This window comes from Argiope bruennichi, chromosome 8 (genome assembly GCF_947563725.1).
Source record: "Argiope bruennichi chromosome 8, qqArgBrue1.1, whole genome shotgun sequence".
NCBI classification, from domain to species: domain Eukaryota; kingdom Metazoa; phylum Arthropoda; class Arachnida; order Araneae; family Araneidae; genus Argiope; species Argiope bruennichi.
The window spans coordinates 38,665,927-38,685,735 of NC_079158.1; the positions used below are offsets into that span (position 1 = coordinate 38,665,927).

General features: G+C 27.7%; 1 protein-coding gene across 1 annotated transcript in view; it reads right to left on the reverse strand.

Annotated features, from left to right (window-relative positions):
• Positions 1-2,581: 2,581 nt before the first annotated feature.
• The window catches only part of LOC129981554 (cytochrome P450 3A41-like), a 46,012-nt gene continuing 28,784 nt past the window's right edge, over positions 2,582-19,809 (reverse strand). Inside the window, exons 11-14 of the mRNA XM_056092431.1 lie at positions 14,564-14,652; positions 10,594-10,734; positions 9,114-9,279; positions 2,582-2,718 (exon numbers count right to left, since the gene is read on the reverse strand). Coding sequence (XP_055948406.1) covers positions 2,638-2,718; positions 9,114-9,279; positions 10,594-10,734; positions 14,564-14,652 — 477 coding nt within the window. The 3' untranslated portion in view covers positions 2,582-2,637. The remainder of the gene's footprint in view (positions 2,719-9,113; positions 9,280-10,593; positions 10,735-14,563; positions 14,653-19,809) is intronic.

Here is a 19,809-nt window from a genome sequence, read left to right on the forward strand (position 1 = left end):
AATTTTTGCATATATATTATTTTGTTGGGTAAAAATTTGTACCTCTATCAATTTTCATGATGTTTTATAAAAACGTTAACTAATTAAAAATTAAACGAAATTTTCCCATTTTTATGCGATAACTTACAAATTTTTAAATCTTTAATGTGATTCCTATAACATCTTGAAATTCAAAATATTATTTTGTTTATCAATTTTAGCTACTAGTTTTTTGAGATAATTTGTTTTCAATTTTAATTAATTTAAAAGAATGTTTTAATTGTATTTTATCATATATGGACTGTTTCAAAAATATGGAACACGCATTATTTTTTTAATTATTGCAATTAGACATATGCTTCTAACTGCTAAGTTTCATTAAATAAGGTATCCAGATGCATGATGTACTTTAAATTAAGAAAAAAATATAAATTTTTATATGATCCCCGCTGCGAAAAAAAATATCAATGAGAAAAATTCTCATCGTTTTTTATGATGGTCTATAAAAAAATAAAGAAAGAAAAACGAAGTTCAAAAAATAACGTTCATCGCTTTATAATGAGGAACTCAACGAAGTTCCTTTCTTTCTATTTTTTTTAACATTTGATTTCCAAATGTCTTCCTTTTTTTCTAATCATTATAAAAAAATGTTCATCGTTTTTTAAATAAGATCACATAGACGTTGGCCAAAAACAGAATGTCGGATTTCAACACTATTTTATTTTATGTCCATCATAAGAAATAATTTTCAAGACTTTTTAAAGCTGATATCAATGACATCTGATCTTCTGAATGGAAATATATGTTAGTATTCATTTTTGACATAAACATAAAGCTAACATAACATAAAGCTTGCATGTATTTTTCAAGCATTCAATATGTATGGTACATCATACATTTTTAAATGCAATAAATGAACAAAAAAAAAAAATCTGAAACGCCAATATGTATTATTTTTATTCAATATAAAAACAATACCATATGATATAATATTCTGGCAAAGCTGTAAATACAATGCTACAATTTTGATATAAAATGGAGAATAACGACCACGTTAGAATATTTAATAAATCTCAAACATTCAATAAATTCAAGTATTTACTGATATGAGTGAAGAAAAATAAGATATTATAAACTCTTAATGAATAGTTATGAATAGTTTATCATAATAAATGAATCTACCATTTTCATCCTGAAGATTTACAGCTGATGAATTCTTTTTATTTACTTTGAAAACCAAAATTTAAAAAATAGACATAGATAACTCTTAGGTTAATAAAACTATTTACTTAGTCTGAGACTGCCAAAGTTGTTTCATATCTTCTTCATTATGTCAAATCGACAGACATTTATTTTCCTATTAATATTTAATAGTTTAAGGGCAATATAAAATTTTGATTATCAGGGAATTTAACTTCTTATCATTTAGAATCGAATTATATTTTAAAACTTAGCAAGAAAATTAAATGCTGACAATATAGTGCACTTAATTTCGTCAATTATCTGTTTCATAATATAAAATGGACAAAGAAGTCGTATAAAGAAAAAAAAGTAGCTGTATTCTGAATTGTGAAGATTAAATTTCATTGATTATTTTATTAATATTTTCAGTTGTTTGCTATTACATTTTAAGCAGGAAAACAAGTGTAATTAATTTAGTTTAATTTAAATAAATTGTCAGAAATTATCATATTTTGCGAAACAACATTTTTCTGAAATATGACCTATTATTTAATTTTCTTCAATAAGTCTTCAATCAAAAAATATTGTTAATTTGATCATAATCACAGAGGATAATATTGATAAAATCGTTTTCAACTATATATGCTTATTGAAATGTGGTGAATTAAAATGTCCCGATTTCAATTAGTTGTTGTTTCAGTATTAGTTGTTATTTTTCTGTAAAATGAAGCATTTAAAAAGTATTATGTACAAATACGGTTACATCAAAATTCAATGTGACTTTCTGCAAATTAAAAAAAAAAATAATTAATTTTATTTATTACATAAATAAAATTTTAGAAAAAAAATGCATCTATTCATATTTTTTCATGAGCAGATACAAACATTTCAATCAGACACTTACAAAGAGAAAGCAAGATAAACCAATTAAACGGTAGAAATGTCATTCAAATTTCAAAATCACAGTTACAAACCAATTGAATGAAAACGGTTTTTATAGCGCCACTTTTATTACTTTATTAAAAAAAAGTCAATATTTAAAAAAAAATATTATTACTTTTATGTATTTAATTTATAATTCATTGTTAAAAATGTTTGTAATTTTTTGAAAATCATTTATTTGTAAATGAAAAAAATTTAAAAAGTGTAAAAATGTTACAGCCGATAAGCCGAAATAAGTAAAATGAAATCAAAGTGTGTACAAAAATTCTAATCAAATTCACCATTTAGAAATTATTTTGTGATACATTAAAATAATAGAAATTTAATTTAAAAAATTTATTTGCAGATATTTTGTACATTAATGTGATTTTTAATTATTAGTTTTATAAATAAGGTGAGAAAACAATCTTAAAATTTTTAACACAAAAGAAATACTGCTTATTAATTGATACTTATTAAAAATAATTCTTTCTCCAAATGATTATTTAAATTTCATTTTTATTTCAGCATAAAATATTATAAATAAAGTTTATTTTACATTGATGTGGATCGTGGTTTTAACTTCACGCATACCTTTTCGGGGACCATCGTAAAAACTTTCACAACAGATTTCATCTGGAACAAAAAAAGTAGCTTTAATTAAAATCACTTTTACAATAGTTATCTATATTGAAAAGAGAAAATATTAATGTATGAAAAAAAATAATGAAAGTATTTAAGAAATTATTACCAAACATTTGTTACTTTAAAGTCTAGTTTTCTCTTAATAAAATCGATTTTCAACAAGTGTATTTTACTAATATTTATTATATTTATATGATTTTGAGACAATGCAATGGCACCATACTATTGGAGGACTTATTTGTTTTGCTTGGGCATGAAAAATAGTTTTCTGCCATCAGTTAAATGAGCATAAATTTCATAGTCTTTGTTTTTTAAATGGAGTTGAGATATTTCTTTCTTTCCCAGTATTTTCTACAAATTAAATACTACAGTCTTAGTCATGGAAAAGAACACAAAACAGCAATTTCATTAGTTTAATATGTTGGAAGTCCATCCAAAATGGGCCACTATATTTACTGCCGGAATTCAGACTGGATAAAGTATGGAAAAGGAGAAAGCTACATTATTAGTTTTTTTTTTGTTTAAATAAAATGCTATTAATCTAAAAAGAAAAAATTTGAAAAAGTTACTGATATTATATATATCTATATATAATTCCTGTAACTTTTCTTTTTAAACTTTCCTATATATATTATTCTAAAAGATATATATATACATTATTCTAAAAATTGTACTAAGATAATATTATAAAATTCGATTTTCAAGCAAAAAGAAACACAAAGGAAATTTGAAGTTAACATGTTTTCTTGAATTATTAAGCTTGAATTCCTCTTTCGCTTTCAGCTACAATCGTATGACAAGTATGACTGGTTTTTATTATTAATATATAGACTAAATTGTTTCTTTTTGATGCAAAGAAAGAACATTTGAAGAAACAATTTAATAACACCAGCAATGAATATCGTGATTATAGTGTTAATGCTTTCCTTTTTTATTGTTGTACTAGCCGCCTTTGGCGACCAGCCGGTTCGCCAATCTTAATGTTCGTTAAAATTTTAATAATTAAATATTTTATGCAATTTCTACTTTAATAGCTTCTTCATCAAAATATTTTAAAACTTCAAATTTTGATTATCATATAATTCATTCATAATATTATAAAAGCCTTCAGTCATAACGTAATATGTATCTCTCTCATTTTCTGTTAGCACCCGTAGAATTTATGCTTTAAATTAAAGTGGAAAGAATTTATCTTCAATTAATATAATAATATTTTTTACTGAAACAAAGCATTTTTTTATAATCTGATTACTGAAAATAGAGTCACTCAGCGTTTAAACTTTCTGGGCACTAAAGAATATTTTTTTAAATTTATGTAATATCTCAAGAGTTGGTCAACAAAATTTTCTTAGATTCATTATGAGCAGATCGATTCATTAACAATGTTTAAATTTAAATGCATCAAACACTAAGAAAATAAAACGAATCGTTTAAAATAAACGGTTGAAAACAGGTTTTAAAAAAACTACTTAAAAAACGTTGTACTTAAAACTATAAGCATATACATGTTGTCATGGCAACAATCAGAACAGAATGCGCATGCGTGAATTTTCTTCGCCGGTTACGTAACGCAAATACGTGATTTTTTCTACGCCAGTTGGGGTAACGCTATGCGGATTAGAAATTTTTAATTTCCTTTATTCTGTTTTATTTTAATTCAAAAGTACTTCAGAATGAATCTGAAAGATTGATTCATTAACAATGTTTAATTTTAAATGCATCAAACATTAAGAAAATAAACAGAACCGATTGAAATAATTCGCCGGAAAATTTTAACCCTAGCCTCATTACTGCTGGGAGAAAAAAAAACTGAAGCCTTTCTCGTTTGGCGCTTTGGATAATGGAAGATTTTTTTGGCGAAAAAGTTGGCGGTGGGGAAAATGGAAGATTTTTTTGGCGGGAAAGTTAGTTTTTAATTAATAATTAAAATTCTAATTAAAAATTCGAAAAAAGAAACCCCAGGTGCACATTCCCAACCTCCAAGGTATACATGTACCAAATTTGGTAGCTGTATGTCAAACGGTCTGGCCTGTAGAGGGCCAACACACACACACACACACACATTGAGCTTTATTATAAGTACTAGCCGCCTTTGGCGACCAGCCGGTTCGCCAATCTTAATGTTCGTTAAAATTTTAATAATTAAATATTTTATGTCATTTCTACTTTAATAGCTTCTTCATCAAAATATTTTAAAACTTCAAATTTTGATTGTAATATAATTCATTCATAATATTATAAAGGCCTTCAGTCATAACGTAATATGTATCTCTCTCATTTTCTGTTAGCACCCGTAGAATTTATTCTTTAAATTAAAGTGGAAAGAATTAATTTTCAATTAATATAATGATATTTTTTGCTGAAACAAAGTATTTTTTTTTATAATCTGATTACTGAAAATAGAGTCACTCAGGCTTTAAACTTTATGGGCACTAAAGAATATCTTTTTTTAATTTATGTAATATCTCAAGAGTTGGTCAACAAAGTTTTCTTAGATTCATTATGACCAGATCGATTAATTCACAATGTTTAAATTTAAATGCATCAAACACTAAGAAAATAAAATGAATCGCTCAAAATAAACGGTTGAAAACAGGTTTTAAAAAAACTACTTAAAAAACGATATACTTAAAACTATAAGCATATACAAAAAATAGATAACTAATATAAATACAATTTACTTAAAGCATGCAACTAACCCAAAAATAATTTAAATCATCCATTGATAACGGTTGTCATGGCAACAATCAGAACAGAATGCGCATGCGTGAATTTTCTTCTCCAGTTACGTAACGCAAATACGTGATTTTTTTCTACGCCAGTTGGGTAACGCTATGCGGATTAGAAATTTTTAATTTCCTTTATTCTGTTTTATTTTAATTCAAAAGTACTTCAGAATGAATCTGAAAGATCGATTCATTAACAATGTTTAATTTTAAATGCATCAAACATTAAGAAAATAAACAGAATCGATTGAAATAATCGGCCGAAAAATTTTAACCCTAGCCTCATTACTGTTGGGAGAAAAAAAATTTCTCATTTGGCGGTGGGGGAAATAGAAGATTTTTTTGGCGGAAAAGTTGGCGGTGGGGAAAATGGAAGATTTTTTGGCGGGAAAGTTAGTTTTTAATTAATAATTAAAATTCTAATTAAAAATTCGAAAAAAGGAACCCCAGGTGCACATTCCCAATCTCCAAGGTATACATGTACCAAATTTGGTAGCTGTAGGTCAAACAGTCTGGCCTGTAGAGCGCCAACACACACACACACACACATTGAGCTTTATTATAAGTATAGATAGATATAGATTTCTGATTGATTTCATTTTGAAGTGTTTTCATAGGCTATAAATAATAACGAAGCTCAAATAATTTAATTAATTATTTTGGATCCAATAAGTAAAGAAAAAAAATATTAATTTTATTAAATGAATATGAAGTATATTTTAGCTCTTTATTGGATTTTTAATTTTTATAATAAAAATAGTAATTTGAACTGGGAAAATTTAACATAAATCAGCTAGAGTGCTACAAAGTGAAAAAAATTTAAAAACAATTAAAACTAGTTCTTTTTTTAAAAGTGTTTCCTATGTTTAAAGTCCTAAATATTAATACAATACGTTTGAATTTCTTGTTAAATACATATCATTATAGAGGAAATAAACTGAAAGAATTTGTTCATAGGAATCAAATAGTTGGATATTTCATTTAAGAAATACATTTCTCTAATTCAAATAACTATAATTTTATAATCCTTGAATCTCCTTAATGATGTAAGATGTCATATTGTATAATACTAAATCCTATAATCACAATTCACCTAAAAAAAGATTTTTTTTTAATTTAAAACTCTTAACGAGTTATATGCTAAGGAAATAACATTCTTAATTGCTTGCTAGGTCAAAAAATAATAGTAATTTTATATCTTTCACGAAAGTTTCACCACAGTTATGAAATGGGAAATTAAATGTGTCATTACTAGCTTCTAGAAAATTTTAATAACACCTTATCGACAGTGAAATAGGAAATGTTTAAAAAAAACGGTGATCCAAATCTGAAAAAAAAAAAAATTCAGAGTGCTAATTTAAGCATGCAAGCACCATTCTTTCCAGCGTAAAGCATTCATAATATTAACTACTGCACGACAGAGCATCTAGAAATCTATAAATAACACGAGAAAAAACTTTTCAGACATCTAACCCTGAATTTATATTAATCTTAGATTAATTACCCAATGTATGTATATGAAAACGATTTAAACTTGCAACGCATGTAAATTTTTCACCACTAAAATTCGTAATTATTTATGATCCTGATCAGAGAAATAATTGTTTTCTAAGAAAATAAAGCATGGAACGGTTGCTAAAAGGACCAGAATTTTAGTCTGCACCATTTTGCGAAGATTGATGTGAAAATTTCATTTCTTAAGTATTCCACATTAAAGATTATAAACATATTTCGAATGCTAAAAATTTTTTTTACTCATTTTTAAAATATTGAAATATGAACAGTTTTTAATTGTAATAAATTTATCTGCACATAATAGATAGTATTTATGCATTTTAACTTAATCGGACGTTTTGAACTTTTTTTATTGATGAAATAGATGATGTATCAACATAATATTTTCATATATTAGAATCGGTGTGATATTTATATTTCTTCGAGGTATTATAATTTAATGTAAGGCATTTATGGGTGATAAATCACTATGTCGATAGTCTCTGTGTTATTTTTGAGCTTTCCGCTCTTTATGTGGACAATAGTTTATCGCCAAGCAAATGAACTCACACATGGGTGCATAAATTCATTAATATCTAGACAAATTACTTCTCTTTCTCATTGTATCAATTCGCATAAAAATGTTTATTGCCAGTAGCACAGCTTATTGCAAACATTGCATAACATTGTGCGATATTATATGATATTATCCAATATTCAACAATATATTACAATATTGCGATTATTGATCCATATGATAGAATATTGTACAGTATTTGTATTCTACTAGAGTACTTTAAATGTTTTTGTTGTTTCTTATGGCACTTGCCATGGAGATGCCCGCTGTTACGAAGACAGTGATTTAAGCCGGAGGGGGAGCATCTTTTGTTTTTTTTTAGTAGCACCAGCTAGGGCCAAGACTACGACTTAGCTACTCACGCATCACTCATTCGCTTGCACGACCCCTTTTTACAGGGGGGCACATTCACACATCTCACAGATAGAACAGATGAGAAACCATGCCCGAACTGGGACTCGAACCCAGGATGCCCAGATCACGTGGGAGACGCGCTACCCCTATGTCAGGACGCAGGCACTTTAAATGTTACCTGCCGCATGACTCATCTGTAGTTCACATTTTCAATATGATTGCTCCGAACCCTCTAATTAGATTATTCTTTCTCTATTACAGTTATGAGATAGAAAATAAAGGGGCAACGAATTAAATAGTTAATCCAAATATCAACCCGGAATTGTGGCAGTGAATGTTTTAATGATATTACGAAGCAAAGAAAACATAATTCCTTCAGTGTCTTATACGTGTGAGAAGAAGAAAAATTTTCTTCCAACAATTCAAAGAAACAGCGATGGAACAATATATCTGTTCTGTGAGAATATGTGAGGTATTGTATATTGTATAGCCCATAATCTGAAGGATAAATTTGCAGAATGCTTTATAACTATTACTTTTTTAAATTACTATAAAAATTGTTACAAGAATGGTAATTATGTGCCATGAATATCGGCATTGTTCTGAAACAAAGTATTTGTAGTCTTTGATTTCATGAAATGCAAATACTCATTTTTATTAGAATGACATCAATTTTTTGTCAAGATTTTTAATATATCAACAATGGCACACTTTATTCAACGAGTTAAACATGTGGCATTTACTTCTATAATAAAATACGCATATCACAAGTCATTACTTCGATTGGCCCTAAGGCACATTGATAAACTCTAACTGCGGGGTCACCACGTCTGCATTTGTGAGAACTAAGGCTGTGGGCATCACCTATCATGGTACAACTGTGGAAAAGATGTCCCGTAATCGGTGGGATGGAGGGAGGATATTAGACCCTACACTATTTCTGTACCCACACGGATGGCGAGATCCAAACTCTATGCTGGTAGTTCCACATATTTAAATTTGAAGTGCCTCTCGGTGGGGGACCAAATATGTAATTGTATATATGTGTGTGTGTGTGTGTGTCTGTGTGTGTGTATTTAGATATATAGATGTTTCTTTCAAAGAGACTTGAAGCCAAAACACAACGCAAAACAAATTTAATTAAATTGTTTACATGTTGACTTATCAAGTTACTATGGTAATAAAGAAATTAATTCCACTAATTTGAAATTGATTCCACTAACGCATATAATTACCTGCTCATGAGATTCGGCGGGCTCCACTGTAAATTTGTGCAAGATCTTTGCAAGAATAATTTTGGATGTGATGTTGACGAGCCTTTGTCCAATGCAGCTTCTAGGGCCAGTGCCAAATGCCATGTAACTACAGGACTGACGTTTAGCTGCGCTTCCTGGCAAGAACCTGTAAGTTGAAAAAATTGCTTTAATAGTGCTTTCAATTGTTAAAAGAAAGTGCTGCCTTAAAAACTTAATGAAAAAGTTAATTCATTTGTGATTTCAATTATTGAAACTTATAATTATTTTAGTTGTGAAATGGCGCAGAAAATTTAAAATAAACTTTTTTTAAATATAGTTTTTTTTATAAAAAAATAAAATCATTGTTATGTTATTTATTCATCATTTGAAAAAAAGGCCTCATGATTCTTGAGTGATCCTCCATATAAATATTAGAAATTTATACATAGTTCAAATAGATAAATGATTTTAAAGAAATGTGAACTGAATTATTTATTAAATGATCTATTATGTAATGATGATTTTCTCTTTGGTGCTACAAAACATTGATTATTGAATTTTAAGAACTTTATGATTTGCGTTTTAAATAATCGATAATAAAAAAAATCAATCTGGCGTACTCTACCTCCACATTTATGTTTTTTCACAGTACACCATTTTTCGTAATTTGGTTCTCATGAGGTAAAGAGAAAAGTTTGTTTATTTCACCATAATTTCTTATTCTTTCTATTGGTCATGATTGAGCTATTTTTCATATATTCCTATAATTTTGATGCTGATAATGTTACGCGAAATCATCCGGTGTGTTTGCGAGTTGAGGAATCTAACGAGTGCGATAACAAATAACAACATTTTATTCCACGAAAAATACGAGTAGTAACAGCATAGCTAAAGTAAGCCCAAAAACATCTTTCAGAAATCATCAATGCAAATGCAGACAGTAGAGCATTAAAAAGAAAAGTTTCAGCGAAATTAAATAGAGAGCTGTATCTGCTATCAACACTCCAAAAATAGAATTCATTTGCTTCATTCACTTTAACGTTCATATATATTTTCTGTCGGACATGGAATTTTCTGAAAGATTCTACGGATCTCAAGTCCTTATATAGATATCACTATAATTCTTGTATTTTCGAGAATCATTTATTCACCAAATTCTTCACGAAATTGCCAAATTTTTACTGAAGTGTAAGCTATTGACTTCAAACCCCCTTTTAAAATAGTTGTAAATCGTTCTTCCATACTATAAGACTTTCTGTGCATTGAAGGAATATTATAGTTTCTTAACATTATCAATAATAAATTTCGTTTAACTTTCTCAACGCAGATTTGAATTTTTTTATTTCCCTGTGTATTCTATTTGTGCAAAAACTCAATAACTAATTTCAAAATCTGATTTAGATATTTTATTATTCATATATATTGCAGGTAACAAGTAAGAAAAAAATATTTAAAAAAAGGAAGAAAAAACATGTCGTACCTGTCTGGGTTGAATTCTTCTGGTTGTTCCCAGAACTCTTCACTGTGGTGTATGTATTCAACTGGTATATTAATTTCCATTCCTTTTGGTATGCGCACGTATCCATAGTCGACGTCAGATACGGATAACCTAATGATAAAACTAAAAACCAAAGGACATTAAATCTGAAGGATAAATAGTTTAAGTATAATTAATTAATTTAAGTAGTAATACTGTTAAGTAGAATTAATTAGTTTAAGTACTAATATTATTAAGTAGAATTAGTCAAATACTAAAGTTAAATCATCATAAGAATTTTTTGTTTAGATCATGTGCTCTTAAATTAGTTTATAATTTTTAAAATATGTCTTTAAAGTACTTCTTTAAATTTAATTTACTTAGAATAATTTCTTCATTGAAATTCTCTCAAATTGTATGCCTACTATCTACGTAACGACTGCCTTTCAAATCTTAATATAAGTAAAAGTCGTTAACGCTACGTATACGTGTCAACCCCCTAAGAAATTAGCTGAATTAACCCTTTAAAGGACCATTTTAGTCTTGTCATATTATGTTAAATTATTTTTAGGCTTGAAATTAGAATAAGAAAAGGGATTCATTTAGCTTATTAGATAAATTTAATTTGATTAATTAATAATTAAGTTACAAATCAAGACATATCATTTTGTCTGAGATAAAGAACTGAAACATATAAGTTTCTGACTTACTCAAAAAAAAAACTGTCAGAACTCATGCCAACCTACATAATTTCTTACAATGACTGGTAAATTTGGTGGGAAGCGTACTTCCCACGTCCCTAGAAAGAGTTAAGTAACTCTTTGTACACCTCCAATTTAAGATAAGAAGGTCCTTCTCGACTTTTCAGAGCTAAAAGTTATTTTTTTTTATCTGAGTACAAGATATCGTCCTATATTTCAGAGATGTTATGCGATATCCTGAATGTTGAACAATATCGTGAAGATATCGTATTAATATTGTCCGATATTGTTTGCTAATAGGATTATATTAATTTGAACTTAACCGAACTTTTCCCCGCTTTAACTTAGAAGCAATTTATTACAGGCGATACAATCTTATTACATATTCAAAACTTTAAATTCAAATAACATCATTTTCATTTCAATAGAGTTTTCATTAAATTTTTTTTTCAAAATTTAATAAATAATTGAATAAGGTATTCTATTTTGACATAAGGGATTTGTTAATGCCGTTGCCTGGTGAGATTTTGAACAACACTATCTTTATTTTTTAATATTTCTATTTTTATTTTTAATACTTTTAATTACGTTTTTTACTGATTTTACATGATAGATTACACAATATTTCTAACCATATTAATTGAAGTTAAGTAAATAGAAACAAAAGCGAAGAACTATTGCCAGAATACATGAATAGAATTTTAGACAAACATTAAAAAAAAGTTTAAAAGTAGATGATTACCAATTTATATCAGGAGCAACTATTGATTTGGTTTAAATTGATTATTTATGTACATGCAAAAAAAAAAAAATAAATAAATAAATAAAAAATAAAAGATTTTCACTTTTTAAAAATCGTCTGGTTCAATCAATGCTTTCATTGTAAATCAAAAATGCTTCAGATTATGAGACGTTTGAATATTAATATTTTTATACAAAGAACTTTTTGAATTAAAAATATTTAAAATGAAATTATTTTAATCCTTTGAAAAGCTGCAGTTAGTTTCTAATAAGTAATTAAAGTATTCAGTAACTTATATCATCACAGCAGAAACAGACATCTCCATTTTGCCTCTGTCGAAATGAGTACTTATTCTCGTCTCTTTTACGTGAGAGGAATAGATTTTGTACGTTAAGTTTGCAGACATATTAGAAATATTTAAACTGATTCATTAAAGATATTACCAAATCCAGAATGTCTAGACGATAAGAAATTCTAGACTCTTCTTTCCCAACTCTAAACTGAAGTCAGAATTTAGAACCTACATATTCATTATATATATAGGAAAGAGAAGAGAGAGAGAGAGAATGAAATATGAGCTTTTTTCGCAACTGAGAAATCGCTTTCTTAAAAAAAAAATAAACATACATATGTATACATGTCTCTTTATAACTCTATATTCCTTCACATGCAAATAAGATTTTACAATATTTGCACTTATGTATAAAGAAAAAAAGGATAAAGTTCTGCAATCTCTAAGCAGAATTATTACAGACATTCATTTCTAGTTGCACATGTATGAGAAAAAGTGCTTCTTATGAATTTTTCAGGATCCTTGATAATTTTGAACAAACTAACTATTCTGAAAGACTGATTTTAGAATAATTTACTTAAATGAATGTTTTGCAATTAGAGAAAAAAATTGACTGCAAATATTATTAATTATTTAGCTGCAAATTTTAAAAATCTGAAATGTATATTTTTTTAATTCCTACTATTAGTTCATACTCTCTCTCTCTGTATATATATATATATATATATATATCTTGTTTAAATTTTCAGTCGTTAATAAAATACTTTTTATTCATCCACTCAAGTTCAAATACATTTTTTAAAACTTGTTGTGGATGACATTTGATGTTAATACAGTGTTTTCAAATATAAATTCATTAATTATTAAATTTAATTAATTTTTAATACTTTAAATAGAGTTTCAGCAGTTTGTAATGAAAATTGAAATCAACAGGCAGTAAATTAATCGGTAAAAAATGCAAGGATTTCAGAATTTTTCACTTGAAGGTGAAGAATGCGAGTTCAATTCTTTCGAAAATAGGAATTGACTTTATTTTTTTACTGAAATTTTTTATTTAATTATTTTTTTTTTTACTTAAATTTGTTTAAGTAATATAAAACGCGTAATTAAGTAATTCAAATTTTTTTTACAATTACGTAATTTACAAATATTCAAGGCCTTTTATATTAATGATTATAGCATCTTATGTTGAACAACTTTCGGCACAACCGATGTAGAGAAGAAATAGTTATAAAGTAAATGTAACCATTCTTGGAAAAAAAATATCATATGTATGATATAATTTTTTTTATGCAAACGTTGTATTTTATTCGCTTTGTGATTGTTACGTAGCGAATCACAACCTATGACATTTGTGGTTTGTTTCACCAATATTGTTTGAAATATTTAACGAAAAGTATTTATTATGTAGCAGTAAATATTTATGTTGTACCTGATGGTAAAATACTGACCAAAAAGAAAAATTAAAGCTTTAATTAATAGCAGTTTAGTTTAAAACAATATTATTTGTCAATTCTACTTTTAGAGAAACTGTTTGTGGCAACACTAATGAACATCTTTCAGTTTTCTTTATCTTTTTAGAGTAATGGAAACTTTTCGTCATTCAACCAGCAATCGTCTGAATACCTAAGCAATACACGCGTTAACCTTGCATCGTTTTTAAAATAGTAGGGGGGAGGGTGACAAGAAACATCAGATAAAGAAAAAAAAATGCTAAGAAAACTCTAGGGAGAATCTTCTAGTTCGAAAAGAAAAGCCGATCGTGAAGCTGCTATATTGGTGGCAAAAATGTGAGAAATTGAAACAATATGTTTTTGTTTCAATTATATGTATTATGTTATTATCAATTATATGTTTCCATTATTTTTATATATTGTTATACATATGTGTATACTTTGAGTTTTTAATCAGATATAGGCCGATCAGCAAATGTGTATTGTCATAATGGAAAAGTTAAGTTCCCCAACATTGAACGAATGGCCAATGAAGTTTAAATATTTGCTAACTGGAAATGACCTATATATTACGCTAAAAGTCTATCACTTTCTACGCCTTTGTGTCATGTTGTTGTTTGCTGGCGAGTGCTAAATATTTTTGTTCATTGAATGTAAAGTTGTTCATATCCTTTCTTTCAGTAATCTATTACTTTAAGTTCTTGTTTGTGCATCATTGAATTAATTCACAACATGTTACTCATTTAATAATTATAAATTCGTGGAAAACATAGAAACTTCTTACTTTATTGCTGGTGGATAAAACCTCATGGCCTCCAAGAAGAAACGTTCCATCAGTTGGAAATTGCTTACATTGTAATAATCCAACTGTCCCTATTAAAATTCAAAATGTTTTGTTTTAATAACAATTTGAAACAAGTATATTTTAACTAGTAAGAAATGCCGCCCAAAGGCCATGTTTTTTTCTTCAATGAATCGTGAAAAGGGCACAATTAGAGAGTAAACTGCAGTTTTTACCGAGACATATGTACAAACATTTTTACTTATCTACACAATCGTTATGAAGGTTCAGACATTTTCTTATATATGGACCAAGTTTTAAATTCCGCTTTTCCAGCAACGTTGCTCCGAGTGATGCAAGGAGAGGCCTTAACGTTTCTTTGAAAATTCTTATCATTATTCTAGACATAATTAATATAGAAGCTTCAGCCTCCCAACCAGTTGTTGTTGTTTATAAGGACACTTGCCATGACAAGCTCACTGATGAAGTCAGTGATTTTAAACCAAGGGAGCGTGTCTTGTTTTAGTAGCGCCAACTAGGACCAAGAGTATGTCTTAGCTACTCACGCATCACATTCGCTTGCACAGCCCCTTTTTACAGGGGGCACATTCACACATCTCACAGATAGAACAGATGAAGTACAACCATGCCCATACTGGGACTGGAGACCAGGACGCTCAAATCACGGGGAAGACGCGCTATCCTTATGCCAGGACGCCGGCTCCTAACCAGTACATAAATTCAAAGAAGAGATGAAAATCATTCGGCTATAAGCTGCGTTCTCGCGAAAAAGTTAGAAGGGCAGCAGAAACTTTTTGTTCAATGTGATGATCAAATTTCTCTGGGAGATGCTGGAATTTTGCCTGCTAGAAAACAGAAATTTCAACTTTGGAAGATGAATTCGTTAAATATTCTTGCTTCATATTCAGTCCATAAAAAATTAAACGGAGTTTCTAGTCTAATGAGGTGTTTTAAAGAAACATAAGTGCCCCTCTGTCACCATTAGTGGCAATGTTCATTGATGAGGAAATCAGAAACCTGGCATATCAATACAGGAACTGGAATTTGTATGCGATTCAGCGGAAAAGTAATCAAGTTTTTGCTAATAGTTTCATTTTTTTCTCTATTTGCTTTTTTTATGATTCATCAGAGGTTGAGGAAAACGTTCATGGTGTCTTTGAATTATTTCACGAGAAATAAAATTAAAAAGATCTTCTATACTTTTAGAAATATATTATACTACTCATTTACTTAAATAAAAATGAATCTAACTATATAATATTATATGACCTAAGTATTATATTGCTATTTGTAAAGGCAGCATAAAAGAAGCAATTGCATAAATTAATAAAAATATTTCAACATGTATATATTATATAAAAGAAATTTTACAATCTAAAAATATTCTTTTTTTAAATCAATGATTCAGACGTAATATGAATGCACTTAATAAAAACAGCCCACTGTTTTAAATCTTCAGAAGTTAACATTTAACTACGCATTATACTTTGATAATTTGGTCTTTTCTTATCATTATAATCTAATACATTACAGTAGATAATTCAATATTTTTTTCTTATTTAATTCAGCATTTTCTTACTTGACACTATTCTTTCTGGTCTATAATAATTATCTTTGTTCTTCATTTCCATCAGTTTTTTTATTTGTAATCTTTCAAATAATTAAAGATCACAATATTTAAAATATTATTACTAACTGGCTATGTTGAGAAGTATAGTGGGATTTCAGAGTATATCTTGTTTTGATAAATTAGGAGGCGCCAATACACTCGTTTTTATTACAACCAGTTATTCCTAGCTTATTTTTCGGCCTTCCAATAAATGCCCTTATCTTTCGACAGTCGAGGGTTAGCTGACAACGCGTCAGTGCCGTGGAATAATGCTTTATGAATCATAAATTGGTTTATTACCTTGTTTGATGTATGATAAGGTCATGAACGAAATACTGAGTCACACTGGTATTATTTTTCTATTTTTAAATGCGAAATTTGTTATATTGAATGGGTTAATTTTTTCTTGTTGTGTCTCCAGTAAGGGTGTTTTTAATTTTTCTTCCTTTTTAGTGTTTTATTCAACTTATTCTTTTATAACTTGACGCTTAATTTCCCTTTATATTTTTATTAATTCCTGCTGTTATTGCTTCTCCATAGTAACACCATAAACTAATTAATTAAATAAATGAATCTATAATATTTTCACATCATCATTTTCAATGAATATTCCGCTTCTTTTCTTATAAAGGGGTTCAGTTGTATATTTGTTTCGAGGGAAACCGTTTTGATTAGATCAATATATGTTTTTGAAATAATACGAAAGTTTATTGTTGAGAGTGAATCTCATAATTGTGACCATAATCAGATAACAAGGAAAATATTTGATTCAGAATTTTTTTCCTATGTTCCTCAGAAGTCGGAAGACTCTTGATCTGAAGCTCATTAGGCCCGCTTACATAAAAAAAAATTAGAAAATCATTCAATTATGCATTTTTTCCGAAGATCCAATTACATATCACTCAATTATATATTAATTATATATTTAATTAATATATTTTCAAAAGGAAACGCATAGTTACAAAACCCACAAGTACAAAAAATCTCAATTTTTTTTTCATTCTATGTGATATTCGAAAAGGGAAAGGAAGAAATTTCTCCTGTGTCTTCGGACTTCCCCACTCTCCAATTCTTTCACAATTAAACTGAGTCACTTGGTTTTCAAGATCCTGCCCAAGGAGATGGAATTTTTATGCTGTGGGAGAGCGGGTAGAAAGCGTTGAGATCAGAAAGAATTTTGGAGGATTGATAACTACCTTCCTGCTGAATTTTCTACTTTTTAAATTTAAAGAAATTATAGCATTTCGCATTTTAATTGACAGTCATTATCATGGAAAGGATTTAGAAACTTATATCTTGGATTCCAAATTTTTTATTCCCAAAAAGATTTCTATAATAATTTAAATAACTGGTTTTCTCAATGACGTTTATTACTTAATGAAAACAAACACGAATGAATGATTCTTAACTCCCGTTTGCAATTACAATAAAATGAAACAAAATATCGATCATGAACCACATCCAACTTTTGACCAATATATCGTAAAAGTCATTATGTCAAATATCATAATAAAAATAGTGTTTTTTTCTGCCAACTTTCACATATTTCTTGATCTCTGGCTTCGGTTAATTGACTGTGAGTCTCTCGATAATAGCGTCATTTATGGCAGACAATTTCCGAAAGTCTTTGGTTTTATGGTGAATATGACGTAGGAATAAACACTTGATGAAGGAAAATATACGTTAGTGATAAAAATTATTCAATATATGCGAGTTACTGCTTTAGATATTAAAGAAAAGGGTATAATGTTAAAAGTAAAAATAAATCAATACTTGTAGATTATTGTTAATATAAATTAATTTACATTTTATAAATATTGTAACAAAATGCAATGCATATATATAATATGCTTTTCATATTTAATTATTTTCAGATATTTTGTTCTTCTATCGTGTATATGTTTTATTGTTACATTCCAGATGGTTGTATGAGTTCATATTGTATACATTTAGTAAACCTACATTTATCCATTAGAAAGAAGAAAAAAACCACAGAAAAATCTAAAGAATGAACTAAAACATTATTTTATGCTGTTTTAATCTATTGTTCAGAATAACATTCTGAAATGAACGCATTAACAAAAGAATTATTGAGATTAAAAATATTAATAAATACAAAAACATTCGTGTATTGAAAAGTGACAAATAAACGTAAATTCTATTTCCAGATGTATTTTGTTTTAGAAATTTATTAAATTTTTATTTAAATTCTTTAGAAGTTTAAATAAAACTATCTACTAATGATACCCTAACTAAGGTATAGGCATACAACAGAGAACAACCATTTTAAAAAGTGTGTATATATATATATATATATATATACACACACACATATATATATATATATACACACATATATATATATATATATATATATATATATATATATATATATATATATATATATACACACACGTATATATATATATATATATATATATATATATAAGTAACCAATCTAAAGTAAGAAAAAGTTTGAAAACGAAACTAAAATGAAAACGAAACAAAACAGTTTCGAAATCGCAACTAAAATTTATTACCTATTTAAACTAAAACCAAAAAGGAACTTCATAGTATTTAGAGAGCGCAATTGCAGCTACTTCTAAAACACAGATGAATTGATACAAAAGTATTAGAATCAAGTTAATAGGTAAAACAAAAACCAAATAAAAATTAAACCAAAAAAATTATTAAAAAATATTAAAAAAGAATCCGGCCTGAAGACTTTTTCAAGGGTCACCCTCAGGCAGGGATTCAAATAAAGGGATTTTTTCTGTGAGGACATACAGACATTAAGTCTGTACAGACATACAGGATGGTATGTCTTGGCCTTTTCGTTTTTAATTTTAATTTTAATTTTAATGCTGTTTTTGTTTTTATTGTTCTTGTTTTTATTGTATTTTTACTTTGTGGTTTTTTTCTAATTTGTTATTTTGTATTTCCTTTCTGTTAAAATGGTATATCTCTTGAGCATAATTTCGGGGGATTTTCGGGTCACGAGGAATCATTATTAGACTTAATGTCTGTATGTCCTCACAGAAAAAATCCCTTTATTTGAATACCTGCCTGAGGGTGACCCTTGAAAAAGTCTTCAGGCCGGATTCTTTTTTAATATTTTTTAATAATTTTTTTGGTTTAATTTTTATTTGGTTTTTGTTTTACCTATTAACTTGATTCTAATACTTTTGTATATATATATATATATATATATATATATATATATATATATATATATATATATATATATATATATATATATATATATATATATTACATTACATACCGATATATTTGTCTTATTTTTCATACATTTTTATACTTCATACGAATATTCTTTAGAAAAAGAATATTCTTACTATGGAACTTACTGTATTTTTGTATTAAAGCGATAATGGATATTTGAATTTAAATGATAACCCTTTTCTCATTATTTGCTTTATTAAGACAAATAATAGATAACTGAACAAAGTTATCAATTCATTTTTCAAGGTTATTATCCGACTTTGAGTGGAAAAACTATTCATTTTATATGATTTCTTCTTTATTGTAAGCAATCAATATTTTCAAAAGGTAAACTTTCTTGTTCAAATTAGTTAAGTGCACGTTAATCGTATAAATA